At 41.8% G+C, this 17,643-nt stretch overlaps 1 protein-coding gene across 5 annotated transcripts in view; it reads right to left on the reverse strand.

The window, feature by feature from the left end:
* Positions 1 to 929: 929 nt before the first annotated feature.
* Positions 930 to 17,643, reverse strand: part of PDE1B (phosphodiesterase 1B) — a 513,717-nt gene continuing 497,003 nt past the window's right edge. For 3 of the 5 annotated variants that reach the window (XM_077483773.1, XM_077483776.1, XM_077483775.1), the window contains 3 exons: positions 16,390 to 16,526; positions 12,291 to 12,359; positions 930 to 2,186 (listed from right to left, as the gene is read on the reverse strand). In XM_077483773.1, the coding sequence (XP_077339899.1) occupies positions 2,167 to 2,186; positions 12,291 to 12,359; positions 16,390 to 16,526 (226 nt within the window). In that variant the 3' untranslated portion in view covers positions 930 to 2,166. Of the gene's footprint in view, positions 2,187 to 12,253; positions 12,360 to 16,389; positions 16,527 to 17,643 lie in introns of all 5 variants that reach the window. The other 2 variants (XM_077483774.1, XM_077483777.1) reach the window with 2 other exon arrangements.

Raw genomic sequence — 17,643 nt, forward strand, 5'->3', positions numbered from 1 at the left:
AAAAGCATCCACTAGACTAGTTGAGAGAACTTGGGCATATGCTCAGTGGCTCCTTTGGAGGTAAGTACTACAATTACATATAGTGAACATTATGTGTAGTGATTTTGTGATGTTAGCAACTGGTAAGGCCCCCTATACCACTGTTTTAGCCTTACATGTTTGCTACAGGGTAGAGTTAATCTTTATGTAGTGTACCCTCTATTCTGCTGCGGTCCATAGCACTAACATAGTCTGCTATTGCTGTACTTACAAATATGTTGAAATCTTTCTAAGCTGAACTCTTTATACTGTACATAACGTATTTTCAGCTTCTTTCAATATTATAATTTTTTCCTTCCAAATCTTTACAGTTTCCACAGATGGCTAAACAGATTTAAATGTCAAGTTGGTCTCATTAGGATTCCTAATGGGAACTATCAGATCTATCTGATAAACTGTCACATCGGAATCATCTAAAAGAGATATCTGCTGCAAAAATGAGACCACAATCCATAGTTAAACAGTTTAAAATATTCCTTGACCTTTATATATTTTAATATTTTAGATGTAAGTTCATACAAGCAGAACTGAGGCTGTACAGCTTCAGTTTGACGCCAACCCATCTGAACCCCATTGTCTGCAAAATAGGTAATGGTAATGCAGCTCCCTGAAAATCTTTAACCTGAGATGTGATGATGAAGTTCCAACTCAAAATGTTAAATAAAAATTATTTGTCCAAAAAAAAATAAGAATCAACAGTTAATCTCTAACCAGTAAGCAATTGATAGTTTAAACCGAGCCAGGCTCTGTAAATTAACTAAATGTTTTTGTGTCATTACTAAGGTACTGGAAAGGTTGATGAACACACAGTCGTTTGAGATAGACTTGGTACAGCACTTCAAAACAAGGCACAGAAACACAACACCAAAACCCAGGACACAGACAGGACACAACAGACAAGAAATTCTTGTTATTCCATCACAGGGAATGAAGAACATACAATGATCTACAGGTGCTTGGCTTGGAAATTTGTTTTTGAGAATGGTCAACTAATCAATGCTCTGCATACTCTGAGAAGAGAAGTTTGCAGAGCGTTGTTAATCTTCTCGGAAGATGTCTGATGTCTTCCTGCTTGGCGGGTCTTAGAGGAAGAAACAGGATTAGGTTCTGCACATCTTAATTAGCTAGAGAACATATGTGTAGTGGTGTTTAACAGGGAGGAGTCTATCAACAATGTGGTAGGTGGAAATGTTGCAATACTAAGTCAAAAAGTCCAAAACGTTGCATTCGCCTAATTAAACTACTGTAAGTACTAACATGCTTTGGTCCCCTTCGGAGTAACTACATTATAATGAAGTGGAAGGCATGGTCCCATGATCCTTCTGAACAGGTCCAATTTCTTTATTCTTCTAGATGGCTCAGAATCAATGAGTCTCAAATCATTTACTATTGGTGGAATCCAGATGTCATTGTAGTGTAACCCATACATAGTGGGGCCTGAGTGCTGATTTGAGGACCACAACTCTGGATGCAGTTGTCTATTTGTAACTTTTTTTTTTTGGTAAACATTGTTCAGTGTTTTGTTATATTGCATTTTCCTAAGTTACAAAATGACATTTACTGTAGTTTGAGCCACTCCTTGTTTCCTTCTTGAGGTGAGGTGAAGAGCCAAAGTTCTATATCCTGTTCTTCATGTCACTGTGCATAAGTGAAGTGTTTTTTGCATCACTCTGGAAAAACAAGAACTAAATCATGCAGAGCCTTGATAGAGCCATGAGAGGCAAACAATATAAAATGTAGATGATTGTACGTTGGTGACTGCATACAGAAAAAAATTAATTTAAAAAAAGTGTCCTAATCTAGGAGACACACAAAAGGAAAAAGACAGCTCTGTTTCAGAGGCTGAACAGAGCAAAGGCAGTTCCATATGGTGGCATCCTAATGATCCACAAAAAAAACAGACAGACCCACAAAGCAGAGACAGGTGGACAGGTGGACAGAGACAAAGAGCTGTGCAATGATCTGTGGGTCAGCCCACACAGTGTCACAGACAGGGGATTCTGAGGACAGTCAAGTTCCCTGAATGCCAGATGTTCTGTGCGTGCCAAGTGACCTGCGACTTTAGATCCAATCTCTTTATTCCCTGTGCCCTAGTCCTTCTGTACTGCAGGGAGGGGATCTGAACCTCTATGCAGATGGAGTAGCGCCTGTTAAATGAAGAGAGAGAGAGAGACATGTAAATATATTATAGCATTAAACAGTACTTACCAAAGAATGGAATACAGATGGTATGTTTCCTCACTGTAGGTTGTACACTGACAGGCTCAGGACTTACACAGGGCCATAATATGAGGGAATATGTTGTTCACCCTTATAGCAGCTGCAGATGGTAGGTACGTGGTGAACAGAATATTGATGAAATCAAGATTAAATCAAATGATGAAACTGATGAAATCAAGATTATCTGCTTCTATAGATCCTGGGTGCCATTTTATTATAGCAATGGCATGAACGCTAGCTCTTCCATAGAGCATATCGTTAACCATCTTTGGAGAGAAATAAAGGTAAAACCAGGCTATAATCCCACACTAAGGGATCAAGATTGTCTTAACCATAATTGTTACTGAATATCACTAGGTTGTCACTCAACATAGCAACTGCTGTTAAAAATGTCTAAGTGTGCTCAGTTTACATTGTCTATGTTGACTTTAATAGTCACCTAGGGCACTCTAGTAACCTATATTGTCCTAAAAGCTGACAGAGCCTAGGATGGTGGTACATCACTGAAAAATGTTTGGGAAATATTGCTATAAGAAGGAAATATACTTATAATAGAAATTGAACTGTTCTGTGCAATGTATTTTTTTAAAGAGCAGTCACCCTATTCTCATAAACTCCATTCACCTAAGCCTTTTGTCCCTCTCAGTTGTTCAGTCAACTATGAAAGAATATCACCATGCTAGTAACGACCTGCCTTTTCTTTAATAAGCCCCGGGAAACATTTGTTCCTTTAGCAGTCAGTTTTTAATGTTAGACTGGCAGCAATGTACAGCGCAACAGAGTTTGAATGGCTTGCAGTACTGGCATTCTGTCAGTTTAATTTCTGATGCGCCTTAAAGCTGAACTCCAGATATGGATTTTTTTGCATAGTTTGGTCCAGCTTGGATCAATGCAAATATGCCATATATGTGGCACTGGTGTGGAAGCACAGAATCACTGCAGTAGCCACTGTCTTCTGTGTCCCATGTTGACTGGGAATGCTTTGCATTCAACGTGCATAAAGAGTCTGACAATCTCCCACCCTCCATGTCCTCGCTTTTATACACAGATCGATCCAAGTGAAGATAGAGGCAGTCCTGCTGGACAGAGTAAATAAATATGAAATACTCTGGAGCCCTTGGGTGATCCATTATCTACCCTCAAACTTTGATGGGTCTTTGTTGCTCCCTTGATATGCAAACACTTAGATGTTGATACTGTGTCGCTTTCTCTCACCTGTCTACCCCTGAGACTTTCTACCCTCTTCTTTCCTTTCACTCCCGGATGACCCTTTCCTTTTTACCCTTCCTTTCCCATCCTCCTTTTTTTTACCTTTTTCCTTATCTTATTGTTTTTGTATCCTTTCTTTTCTCCTTTCTTCCTTTCCTCTTATGTCTTTACAAGCAGTCTTTATAACATAATACAAACAGACACTTTAGCAAAATGGGTGTCTGTAAGAGGGAGATAGATGGTCAAGTGCTATAGAGAGAAGATATGTCGAACTATGGTTCTCATTTCCTCCTCTAGACCACATCTGAATAATCCATCTTTATGGTTTGAAGCCTAGTGGATTTTGGTTTCAAGGGATTCTGTATAAAATAGTATTACTACATTGCAGGGTTTATCTGTGAAAGGGAGACAGACTATTTAGCAATTACATACCATCAGCATTTTCACGCCACATTAATTGCAAAAGGGAAGGAACTTAGAAATCTTGAATTCATAGACAATCTATATACAGATCATTGCCTCCTCTAGACCACAGATTTTACAAGAAAGGGATGTAATTAGGAACTAACAGCCACGTGCAATATGAAATGCTATCCGTGAGATGGAAGCAATTAAGACACTGGAATTTTACACAAGCATTATATTATCATATCTTCCAGACCACAGGCTCTATGGGAGTGTTTTCTCCTTTTTTTAAATAATATTATTGTTGTTTTTAATAAAGATTATCATTTATTTTTTGCCATTACCAGTTTGTTCCTTTTTTAAGAATTATTTTTGGGCCTTTGGTCCTTTCTCTCCTACTTTTTCAATATGTTAATTTCATTCATAAGAACACACCTAATCATTAATGTACGTATTTAGGTGAATGTTTTTTGTTTCTGGGTCGTGGAAGTGCTATTTTTCATTATGGATTATTTACACTCTTCCCTGCCCAGACAAACTTACTAGGGTGGGACTCCTTTGACAATCCTTTGTTTTTTTAATAATTAAAATAATTTAAAACTACTGTCGGCTATAATGAATTGTCGGTCCCGGAAATACACATAAAAGTCATAAAAAAAAAACCAGCATGGAATTCCCCCACAGGGGAACCCCAAACCAAATTAAAAAAAAATGCGTGGGGGTCCCCTCAAATTCCATACAAGGCCCTTCAGGTCTGGTATGAATATTAACGGGAACCCGACGCCAACATTTTTAAAAAATGGTGTGCGGTCCCCCTCAAAATTCATACCAGACCCTACAGGTCTGGTATGAATTTTAAGGGGAACCCCATGCCAAATAAAAAAAAATGGCGTGAGGTCCCCCCAAAAATCCATACCAGACCCTTATCAGAGCATGCAACCTGGTGCTCTCTCGTCCCCCCTCTTTTCCTGCGGCCTGCCATGTTGCGTGCTCAGATAAGGGTCTGGTATGGATTTTGAGGGGGACCCCACACCATTTTTTTTTGGCACGGGGTTCCCCTTAATATCCATACCAGACCTGAAGGCCCAGTATGGAATTTGGGGGGACCCCATGCATTTTTTTTTTTATTTTGGTATGGGGTTCCCCTGTGGGGGAATCCCATGCCATTTTTTTCAATGAATTTTATGTGTATTGCTGGGACTGACAATTCATTATAGCCATGAGTTTTAAATGACATTTTTTTTCTTTAGAAATGTAATTTTGCTCTCAGACACGGGAAACATGCGCCAGTTTACAGGCATACTATAGACACTCCCCAGGTACGAAATTTAAAGGAATATTTATTGTTTCACTTTAAGCATTATTAAAATCACTGCTCCCAAAAAAACTGCCGTTTTAAAAACTTTTTTTTGCATTGATACATGTCCCCTGGCTAAGGACCCAGGTCCCCAAACATTTTTAATGACAATAACTTGCATATTAACCTTCAAAATTAGCACTTTTGATTTCTCCCATAGACTTTTAAAGGGTGTTCCGCGGCTTTCGAATTTGCTGCGAACACCCCAAATTGTTCGCTATTTGGCAAACGGGCGAACAGCCAATGTTCGAGTCAAACTCATGTTCGACCCAAACATGAAGCCCATCCCTAGTGTGGACAGATCACTAACAGCTATATACTGTATGGTCAGAACTAAGTCTAACAAGAAGCAAGACATTAAACCTACCATCTACATATGAGGAACAGTTCAATCCAGACACAGTTCCCGCTTCCTTTTTTTTTACCTTTTTACTATTATATTGTTTCAGTAGACTTATTATTTACTGCATTGTTATACTATATTGCATCATATATGTGGAGGGATCCATTTGTCAACAGTGTCTATATACTTTTTGGCAATAATATGGTATATTGACAGTTTCAGTGGGAAGGATTTACTGTCCCACTCTCAAATACCATCTTGTTGAAGACTCAGCAGCTAGCTCAATAGTATATGTACAGCTGGTATCACAGGTGGCCACTTTTATAATAAATAAGTTATATATACAATAAGGATATCATATTTATTACATTGGATGGTGATTGGGTGGTTAACAGTTTTTTTAACATGATTTTGTTTGTTGTCTAATGTACATGATTTTTAATTTAGTCCAATAAAGGTATTGCATGTGGTTCTAATCAATTGAGTGTCGTCAAAATGTATGCTTAATGCATTTTTAAATATTTTTGAAACCTCTTTTTATTACTTTGAGGTCTAGGGGTCTAGGAGGACCAGCAACATCCAACATCCTAAATTGCCCTATGAAAATACCAGGGCAATGCTATTCCCAGATTTGTCAGCGGAAGTCCAGAAACGCTGCAGGTCTTTCAATGAGGTGAGACGTCGACTTCGCAACAAAAACATCAAACATAGTATGCTCTACCTCAGCCACCTACAAGATCCCCATTGGGCATGGTCTGCTTTTTTGATACACCTATGGAGGCTGACTGGATAGATGGTTTGTGAAGCCTGGGTCTGTTGGCCTCAAATGGGGTCTCATTTTGTTTATGCAACTAGGGAGTTCCTGTTTTATGTAGATCTAGTGCTGATGTTCCTGTTGGGGGTTAACAATTAATCTCTGCCTCTTCCTGTATGCCTATGCTGATGGAAGACCCAGTCACTTGATATGGCAAAAGCCTTTGACACTATATATCAGCAGTCTTACGGCACATGGGATTTGGATATGTGTTTCTTACCTGGATCTCCTTCCTGTATAGTAGACCCAAGGAGACAATCAAAATTGGCACATCAATTTCTGCTCAGTTTGAAGTAGGTAGGGAGGACACTTCAGGGGTCTCCGCTCTCCCCATCCCTATTTGCTCTTGCAATTGAACCCATAGCTATTACTCTGCAAACATCTGTAGCGGTAAGGGCTCTCGAGGTAGGAACTATATGTGAATGCACTGCCCTATTTGCTGATGTTATGATCCTTTTTTTTTTTTTAGCAGATCTTGGATTATCTCTGGAGGCGGTATTTGAGATTTTGGGTGCCTTTACACTTTTTTGGGTCTACGAATGAATTGGGAAAAATCTAATATTATGGCCATTGATGACGGGGCTAGAGCCCAGGCATCACAACTGGTGCCTATAGCTTGGGTGTATGAATTCAAGTATCTCGGGGTTTGGTTATCCCCCAAGGTATGAGATTATCTGTCACTTAACCTATTACCACTCCTCATAAAAGTTAAGACTCAGCTGGATGCCTGGAAACATTTACCATTGTTCTTGATTGGCAGGGTAAACCTCCTTAAGATGAAAATATTACCGGTCTTTTTGTATTTTTTGTGCAATTCTCCAATTTGGATCCCCTGCTAGCTCTTTAGACATGCAAACAGTCTGTTCAGCTCCTTTCTGTGGTCTTCAGGTTATCCTAGCATAAGCCTACATGCATTGCTGGAACCCCTAGAACAGGGGCCATCGTCAGGTGCTGGATGCTGCACGATGATGGAGACGCAGCAACGGTACTTGAAGCCGTCCTAACAGGATCATATGAGAGCCTTCACTACCTGGTATATAGGGGATTGAAGGTATTATTGCCTTTGACTGGGTCAATGCACGCCACTATACATGCATGGGAAAGGGTGAAAGTGTTGATGCATTCTGAGACTCCGGACTGGTCACCAGAAACTCCCCTATTGTTTAACCCAGGGTTACCACATTTTGAGGTGATCTCGGACCCAATACTCTGGGCCCGGGTGTGCATCAAGCAATTGAAAAGTATAGTGGGAGGAGGGAAACTATTTACATTTGATCAATTGAAAGCGAGATACAACCTTCCAAACTGACACCTCTTTTGTTATCTTCAATTAAGGCATGCATTTGTGACACAGTTTGGTACTGCTGCACTGGAGCTTTATTCTTCTCCTCTGAAACTGTTGAAGAGTTGTTTTTGTTTTTGTAATTGTCTGTACTGTTATAAAATGTGTAATAAAAATAATTTTCCAAACAAGAAAAAAAAATTGCAGACCTGGTAGCAGTCACGGACTGGCCATAGGGCACACCAGGAACTTGCCCGGTGGGCAGGTGCCACATGTTATTGTGAGTCCCAGAACAGCTGGGCTGTTCTTTGAGCCCGTGCTGATCACCCGGCCTCTCCGCAGTGGCCGGGTTTTGTCAAAATAGCCAATTCATCAAGATCTCCATTTACATCACTTCCGGTGACTGTAAACCATCAATAATGGAAGATTTTGATGACTTGCCATTTTGACACAACACCCACAAGTGTGTACACTCCAGTACACAAAGACTTTGCTGTTTTGACACAAGAGCGGGTACCGAGGTAACAGTTGTTGCTGCCGTGGAGGCAGCCATTTTCTTGGTTGGTATCAGAGCGGACTAACAATATCCACTCATAATACCATCTATCAGAGTGTATAAGGTTGCTGGTGTTGTGTCAAAACAGCAAGTCGTCAAAATCTCCAATTACTGACGGTTTACAGAAACCAAAAGAAAAACATAATTGGAGATCTGGATGAATTGGCTATTTTGACGAAACACTGGCCACCCAGCTGCCAGTTAATTTCAGCCTTCGGACCGGGGGTGGAAACTACAGGTCAGCTGACCTGTAATCATGACAGGGAGGTGCTGGAGGAGATGCTGGACCAGAGGAACAGTGAGTGCGACTCCCTGAGCGTCTGGATAGGAGGAGCGGTGGGGTGGCTGCATATACTATAGAAGAATCAATATCTGTATTTTCCTCCTGCAGCCTTTTAAAGCCCACTTCTCCTCCTCTCCCCCCTGTGGCCATTCAGAGGAAAATTGAGAAAAAGATCCTTATATATGCAGCTGCCCCACTGCTCCTCCTATCCAGCTTCTTTCTACTGTGCCCCCCTGTGCTCTCAGGCCCGCTTGTGCTCTGCTGCCCCCCAGTGCTCTCTGGTCCCCCCGTGCTCTCCTACCCCCCATGCTCTACAGCCCCTCCTGTGCTCTCTGCCCCCTGTGCTCTCTGGCCCCCCTTCTCCCCCACTGTCTCCAGTGCTCTCCATCCCCTAAAGCTTCTGGCACCCCCATGCTCTCGAACCCCCCTTGTGCTCTCTAGCCCCAGTGCTCCTCCCCCATGCTCTCCTGTCGCCCTGGGCTCCCTCCGTGCTCTCAAGCCTCCCCTGTGCTCTTCAACCCCCCGTGTTCTGACCCCCTGTGCTCTCGGGCACCCCATGCTCTTCCCTCCCCAACTAATGCTCTCCTTCCCCACCTGTGCTCTCGGGCCCCCAGTGCTCTTTCCCTGCCCCCCTCACCTGCGCTACTCAGTCTAAAATGCCTAGGCCTATTTTTTGTCCCAGTCCGGGCCTGCCTGGTAAGATTGGGTAGGGATTTTTTATACAGTCTTTAAAACAGCAGGGTCAAGATACAGTGGTGTGAAAAAGTGTTTGCCCCCTTCCTCATTTCCTGTTCGTTTGCATGTTTGTCACACTTAAGTGTTTCGGAACATCAAACCAATTTAAACAATAGTCAAGGACAACACAAGTAAACACAAAATGCAATTTGTAAATGAAGGTGTTTATTATTAAAGGTGAAAAAAAATCCAAACCATCATGGCCCTGTGTGAAAAAGTGATTGCCCTCTAAACCTAATAACTGGTTGGGCCACCCTTAGCAGCAACAACTGCAACCAAGCGTTTGCGATAACGTGCAATGAGGCTTTTACAGCGTCCTGGAGGAATTTTGGCCCACTCATCTTTGCAGAATTGTCCTAATTCAGTTTCATTAGAGGGTTTTCGAGCATGAACGGCCTTTTTAAGGTCATACCACAACATCTCAATAGGATTCAGGTCAGGACTTTGGCTAGGCCACTCCAAAGTCTTCATTTTGTTTTTCTTCAGCCATTCGGTGGTGGACTTGCTGGTGTGTTTAGGATCATTGTCCTGCTGCAGAACCCAAGTTCGTTTCAGCTTGAGTACACGAACAGATGGTCGGACATTCTCCTTCAGGATCTCTTGGTAGACAGCAGAATTCATAGTTCCTTTTATCACGGCAAGTCTTCCAGGTCCTGAAGCAGCAAAACAGCCCCAGACCATCACACTACCACCACCATATTTTACTGTTGGTATAATGTTCTTTTTATGAAATGCAGTGTTCCTTCTACGCCAGATATACTTGGACACACACCTTCCAAAGAGTTCCACTTTTGTCTCATCGGTCCACAGAATGTTGTCCCAAAAGTCTTGGGGATCATCAAGATGTGTTGTGGAGAAATTGAGATGAGCTTTGATGTTCTTTTTGCTCAGCAGTGGTTTTCTCCTTGGAACTCTGCCATGCAGGCCATTTTTGCCCAGTCTTTTCCTGATGGTGGAGGCATGAACGCTAACCTTAACTGAGGCAAGTGAGGCCTGCAGTTCCTTGGACGTTGTTGTGGGGTATTTTGTGACCTCTTGGATGAGTCGTCGCTGCGCTCTTGGGGTAATTTTGGGCGGCCGGCCACTCCTGGGAAGGTTCACCACTGTTCCATGTCTTCGCCATTTGTGGATAATGGCTCTCACTGTGGTTCGCTGGATTCCCAAAGCTTTGGAAATGGCTTCATAACCCTTTCCAGACTGATAGATCTCAATTACTTTCTTTCTCAATTGTTCCTGAATTTCTTTGGGTCTCGGCATGATGTGTAGCTTTTAAGGATCTTCTGGTGGACCTTACTGTGTCAAGCAGCTCCTATTTAAGTGATGCCTTGATTGTGAACAGGTGTGGCAATAATCAGGCCTGGGTGTGGCTAGAGAAATTGAACTCAGGTGTGGACAACCACAGTTATAGTATGTTTTAACAAGGGGGGCAATCACTTTTTCACACAGGGCCATGATGGTTTGGATTTTTTTTCACCTTTAATAATAAACACCTTCATTTACAAATTGCATTTTGTGTTTACTTGTGTTGTCCTTGACTATTGTTTAAATTGGTTTGATGTTCCGAAACACTTAAGTGTGACAAACATGCAAAGAAACAGGAAATGAGGAAGGGGGCAAACACTTTTTCACACCACTGTATTTCCCTTATTGGTTTTGGATCCATTGTCCGACAATTTTTCTGCCTCCTTGTTCCATGGTTTTATAGGGATTATTTGTGTTCCTACATGTGATGATTTAATATATCCTTCTGATATCTGGATGCACCTCTTTTCATGTTTGCTGTTTCGGCCATACAGATCTTTACCACTTGTAGTGCAATTGATACTCTGCCTTCTCCATGTATATTTTGTACTTTATGATGTATTCCCAGTTATCAGTCCTACTGATGCACTCCAAGTTTGACCAATGTAACTATGCAAGAAAATACTAGAATTCAGCTTTAAGTACTCCTTATACAAATTTCCTTTTTGCCTTTGGTTTACCGAGTACCATTCTCTTTAAAGAACTAATTGAATGGATCTTATGTACATGTAATAAAAACACCCCATTTGATAGCAGTCTCCTGTAATCCCCTGCACATCAGACTGGGAGAGCAAAAGAACTGTTATGCCACATACACACGACCACATTTTTTGACGGACTGGGTCAGACGGAATGAATCCGTCGGATATTACGATCGTGTATGGGCTCCAGCGTACTTTTTCCCCCCAAAAGTCTGACGGACCTAGAAATAAAACATGTTTCAAATCTTTCAGACGGACTTGAGTCTGGTCGAAAAATCCTTTAGTCTGTATGTTAGTCCAACGGATGAAAACCGATGCTAGGTCAGCTATTGGCTACTGGCTATGAACTTCCTTATTCTAGTCCAGTCGTACGTCATCACGTTCAAATCCAGTGGACTTTGGTGTGCTTGTGTGTGGCCAAGGCCGTTTGTTCAGAAAGTCCATCAGAACTACGCCGAACGTCCGTTGGGAAGACCCTACCTAGTCCGTCGAAAAGTTTGGTCGTGTGTACGCGGCATTAGTCAATCAGGCTCTACTGTGTTGCACAGTGCTGTCCACCTATCAATGCAAGCTTCCTAACAGTTGAAGAGAGAGCAATAATGGCATAATCAGTGCACTGCAGTTTACAGGAAGAGCATGATCTGACTATGATGCCTGACAGGGGTGCCACCATAACAATTCAGAGTAAGCAAATGCTTTGACAGATAATACTTTAACAGAAAACTGATGTTTGCCTGCTATTTAGTTTTACAAAAAAAATAATCTGGGGCCCAGAAGAGGTCAGTGTATGAATTATAGTTTCAGTGCAAAACCTTAAGCTCATCATGAACTTGATGATGCTCCATGAGTGTGACTATAGAAGGTCTGTTCTTTAGAATGATCTGTACATAAACCTGCTTGCTCATACAGGTGGAGCATGCACATTTATAAATTCACAGCCTTATCTGGTGTGCCGTGCCAGTCCTGACCTGACCTGACCTGACCTATCTCTCTGTGTACTTCCCTACCTGTTCTCCATGGAAACTGTGCACTAGTCCAGGTTACCATTTTCCTCTGTGCTATGCTCTTCCCCACAGGGCGAAAGCTCATCCACAGATGTTTGGTTCGTGATTCCTAAAAAACAAACAAATTTAATAAGTATTAATGTATAAATCAAGGGAGATGGTAACATCAGGTAAGCATTTTAAGGGACATGAAGCTGGATTCATTAGAAAGTTTGAAAATAGTAGTCATTTGGTATTGTAGATTAACCACTTGCTTACTGGGCACTTAAACCCCCCTCCTGCCCATACCAATTTTAAGCTCTCAGCGCTGACGCACTTTGAATGACAATTGCGCGGCCATACAACACTGTACCCAAATGAAATTTTTATCATTTTTTCCCCACAAATAGAGCTTTCTTTTAGTGGTATTTAATCACTGCTGGGATTTTTATTTTTTGCTAAAAAAAAATTTTATTACAAACTTCATAGTTTGTAATAAAATTTTGAAAACAAGTAATTTTTCTCCTTCATTGATATGCGCTGATGAGGCGGCACTGGTGGGCACTGATAGGCACAGTTAAGGCGGTACTGATGGGCACAGATAGGCACAGTTAAGGTGGCACTGGTGGCCACTGATAGGTGGCACTGATGGGTGGCACTGATGGGCACTGATAAGTGGCACTGATGGGCGGCACTGATGGGCACTGGTAAGTGACACTGATGGACACTGATCAGTGCTGCACATCAGTGCCACCTTTGTTGAGGAATTGATAGGTGGCACTGTTGCCTACTACTAGGTGGCACTGGCAGGGGGCACAGGTGGGCACTAAGGATCTGTAGCAGCTAGACGTGATCGGGACTAATGTCACTTCCTTTGATAGTCCCGTCTACCTGGAGTCATGGTCAAAATGAATGGACTTTACTCCGGTGGACTTCCGCCAAAAGTCCGGCACCTAGTCCACAGGAAAAGTCCGGTCGTGTGTGGACAAGTCCACTAGTTCGGAAAGCCAGTGGACCAGATTGTCTGATCGAGTGTATGTGGCATAAGGGGGCACTATATTGGAAGGGATTTTTCATTTGTATGCTTTCACTTTACAAATCAAAAAATTACTGTTCATTTAAAAAAGGCGTTTTTCACAAACTTTTTTTTTATTGATACATGTTCCCCAAGGCAGGACCCAGATCCCTATAACCATTGTATGCCCAATTACTTGAAGCCTTCAAAATGGGCACTTTTGATTTTTGACAATCGGGTCTGATTGACTTTAATGGGGTTCATTATTCGGGTCGGAACTTTCGCGGTGTTCGAAAGTTTCCTTTTGCAAGCCGAACAGGGGTCCGTTCGGTCCATCCCTAGTAGCCATCTCCTCTGGCAGCCTTATCTTCCTAGAAACCCATTTTTTATTTTTGCATAAGGAAAAGTTGGTGTTGAGGCCTAGGACTTCCTTCTTGTATAAATAGTATCCCACTTTCACTGCCATTCCTACCTATGTTTACTTGAACATAGCAGGTACAGCCTTACAATGAAGAAAAAGCATAACTGTAAAAAACTAATATCTCCATCTGCATAACCTCTGCATTGCCTGACCTTTTTTTAAATAAAGGGGATTGCCCAAGTGTAATAGCAGGTATGGCAATAGGGGAGATCAATGTGCTTTGATGCACACTACATTATCACACACGTCTGTGGTGACATTCTTCAAACAAAGGGCAGCCTTACCTGTGTCTGCAGCAAGTGAATGCTGCTTAGGCCCCCTGAACTTAAAAAAACAAGGGGAAGAGCTGGTGGCCTATGGCTATAAGATTCTGCACTAAATCTTTACTGTTGACTTCCCTTAGTTTTACTGTAGGATTTTCCTCCTCCATTTGCTGCTGTCTATCCCTCCACTTGTGTTGTGGAAGGGTGGGCATCATATGGCCATAGCTTTTTCACCTGCACTCATGCTTTGAGTGTGGGCATCCTTTGGCTATTCTTTTCCACCTGCAGTCATGCTTTGAGTGCGGGGAACCTGCCACAATGAGGCTTCCTTTGGGATAGTGGCAGTAGGTCCCCTGATTTTCCCCCGAGGAGAAATAAAATATCCCCTTTGAAGTTGTCCCTAACTAACTCTTCCTCCTCAATGCCAGCACCCCAACTCTACTCTTCACCACCAGCAACTCAGCACTCCTGCTCCTCCTCATCACCAGAACCCCAATCCTCCTCCTCCTTGTATGGCCTTCTGAGCAAAATAATGTTGACTGGACATCCAACACTGTGGTGCAGAATAGGCCTCAAGCTTATAGAGTGGTGTTTGGCATTGCTAGCATTAAAATGCTAGACGTTGGGGTGATTTGATGACATTTTTTTCAGAGGTCTGTGGACCAGCCCTGGGAATAACATTGAAGAAATCCAGCTGACTCGCCAGTTGGTGCAGCTCTCTCAGGGGTTGATGATGAGGAGGAGGAAAAGGATGCATGAGCAGCATTAGAAAGGAATGTGGCTGTTCTGTGCCCTTAAGGAGGAGGAAAGGGGTCCTCTGTGAACTTGAGTAGAAGGGGGAGGAAATGGTATATTAGCAGAATTATAAAACAATGTGACTGCTATGCGTCTTTGGGGAGGAGGTGGAAAAAGAAAAAGGCACATTAGCAGCACTTGCAAGCAAAGCAAGTGGTTTCACTGTGTCTGAAAGGAGTAAGAAGCTTTGTTACCACCTCTTGCATGATTTACAACTGGTGAGGTAAAAAAAAACGGATGCTCAAATACCCACAGAAAATGTAAAACAAAACTAAACAATATTGTCAAAAGAATGCCTTGTTTGTCCTACAACAGAGTTATTTGGCAGCAAACTTGCTCTGGTCCATAAAGGGTTTACACTTTCAAAGCTGAACTCTAGGGAAAAATAAAAAAATTACCATTGCAGTGGGGGTCCCCTCCCACTGCAATGGTTAAATGTTTTTTCTGTCCTCGGGTACCAGAAAAAGAACATTTACTTACCTTAACCCTCATTCTATCTCCAGCCAGCACTCACCTTTTCTCTCTGATGCTTTGGGTTGGGGAGTGGGCCCTCTGTGTCCTTATTCAAAATGCAGGGCCACTGGTCCTGCATTGTAACTGATGATGTCATAGCTGTGTCTGTTGGCCAGAGCACCAAAGAGAAGAGACTTCAGGGGACTGGTTGCATGGAAGGAGGAGCTTTCCATTACTGGTCCTGCATTTGAACTGATGATGTCAGAGCTATGTCAGATGGCCAGAACACCAAAGAGAAGAGGTTTTGGGGGACTGGTTACATGGAAGGAGGAGCCTGTGAGAGTGTGGGATTAGGTAAGTATTAGGTAAGTAAAAGTCTTTTTTTCTGGTACCCTAGGCAAAAACAAAAAGATAATTTAATCCTTGCATTACTGGAGGATGGCATTGCCACTGCAATAGCATTTTCTCATATTCTGTTATCCCCTCAAGGTCTAGATGCCATATTAATTTGTGTAAGCTTAGACTCCTGTGCAGCCTATTCAGCTCTACATCATTACCGATAAGGTAAACTCCTATGATGAAATATTGGCTTTTAGTGCAGTATATATTTTACCAACTATATGTGTCAGTATATTTGGTACTTTCTGAGTGAAAGAAAATTTAGCAAACGTGATAGTTAATGGTATTTTCTACTCTTCAGTGTAAAATTAAATCTTTTTTTTTTCAGTAAACCAAAATTTTAATCTTGAAGTGAGCCCATATTATGCATAACAACAGTTGAGAACTAGAGTTCAAGAATTGTAATTGCATTGTGACAGAGGAGAAAGAATTACACACACCTACCATGTACATTGCGTCTACTAAATTCCACTGCATGTACCCCATTTCATTGCATATATCCTATTTTATTACATGTATCCCATTCCACTTTATCTACCCCATGTCACTGCATCTACCCTATTTCATTATATTTATTTAGTGATATCACTGCATCTTCTCCATTTCACTACATTGACCTGATCTCACTGCATTTACCCAGATTTATCCCATCTCACTGCATCTATCCCAATCCACTGTCTGTACCCCATCTCCCTGCATTTACCCCAGCTTACTGCTTGTATCCCACATCACTACATCTCCTCTGTTTCATTGCATATACCCCCTTAGTGCATCTACCCCATCTGCCCTTTCACATAATAAAATGCATGCTCACCACTTGCTGCTCTTTCTTTCCACTTCTGCTTATTCTCCTGGATATACTTGGTCCATGTTGATCGGAAGCTGTTTATGTCAGCATTAATATCACCCAGTTCAGACTGTTCATCTAACGATGGTTGTCTCCACTGAGAGCTACAAAAATAGAAACAACGTTTTTTGGTCAGTCACCTCAAGTCCCTCCAAAAGTTGTAGCCTTCATGTTCACATGTTGTCATAAAATATATTGTACATTGGTAACTGTGGTTAAAACATACAGTAAAATTATAGTATAGTTCAGTATGTAATTACCTTTATTATTTCACATACTTTCGTGTATGTTAAATTAAAAAAAAGGAATGCATATATATCAGCACATGATCTATACAGTTATTATGATAAAATATTTATTTTTGCACAAGTGGTCCTTTAAGCTGGCATTTTAAGTGGCTTACTATGTGTCCCCTACCCACACAGCATCCCCTTTCCCTGAACCAAAAAGCAAGAAAACGCCAACAGCGCAGATGAAAAATGCTTTTAGTGAATACCTTGGATCAATCTTTCTGATGTAACAGCAATCACACCCTGTACACATACCATTTACAGCTGTATTCAATAAATTATCAGAAAGTATGAAATAGTTATGATCAGGGCTTTTTTTCTCAAAGAATAGGTGCAGATACCCCCCCCCAGGGATGCCACCTATTCTTCAAGCCAAACCCACACGGCAAATTATTTTTTCAGTGTCACCCCCCTCTTCATAATACAGGGGCCAGTGTCACCCTCTTCATAACCCCATTGAGACCCTCATTAGATCAGAGTCCCCTTATATGAGTGCCCCCCCTTAGAGACCCCCCATTACATCAGAAGCCCCTTATGTCAGTGCCCCCCTTAGAGATCCCCCGTTACATCAGAGCCTCCTTATGTCAGTAGCCCTCCCTTAGAGACACCCCATTATATTAGAGTCCTCTTATATCAGTGCTCCCCTTAGAGACCCCTCCCCCCAAAAAAATCAAAACTGTAGCGCAACCTCTTATTATAATTCTATTATTTCATATGTGAAAAGAAAATTGTGATGATGATGGAAACCCCCAAGTGTAATCCAAATATTGATACACTCCAATCTTATATTCAGATATGTATACTGTGCAATCTTGATACACATAATAAATATATGAATAGTGGTGGAAATCTCCGATCCATTCCAAAATGTGATGTGCTAATATCCAATTTATCCAACTCAAAAGGACTTTATAAATTGGATATTAGCACA

This window comes from Lithobates pipiens, unplaced genomic scaffold (assembly GCF_037356315.1).
Source record: "Lithobates pipiens isolate NorthernLeopardFrog02 unplaced genomic scaffold, aLitPip1_a1.2 Scaffold_16, whole genome shotgun sequence".
In the NCBI taxonomy this organism is placed as follows: domain Eukaryota; kingdom Metazoa; phylum Chordata; class Amphibia; order Anura; family Ranidae; genus Lithobates; species Lithobates pipiens.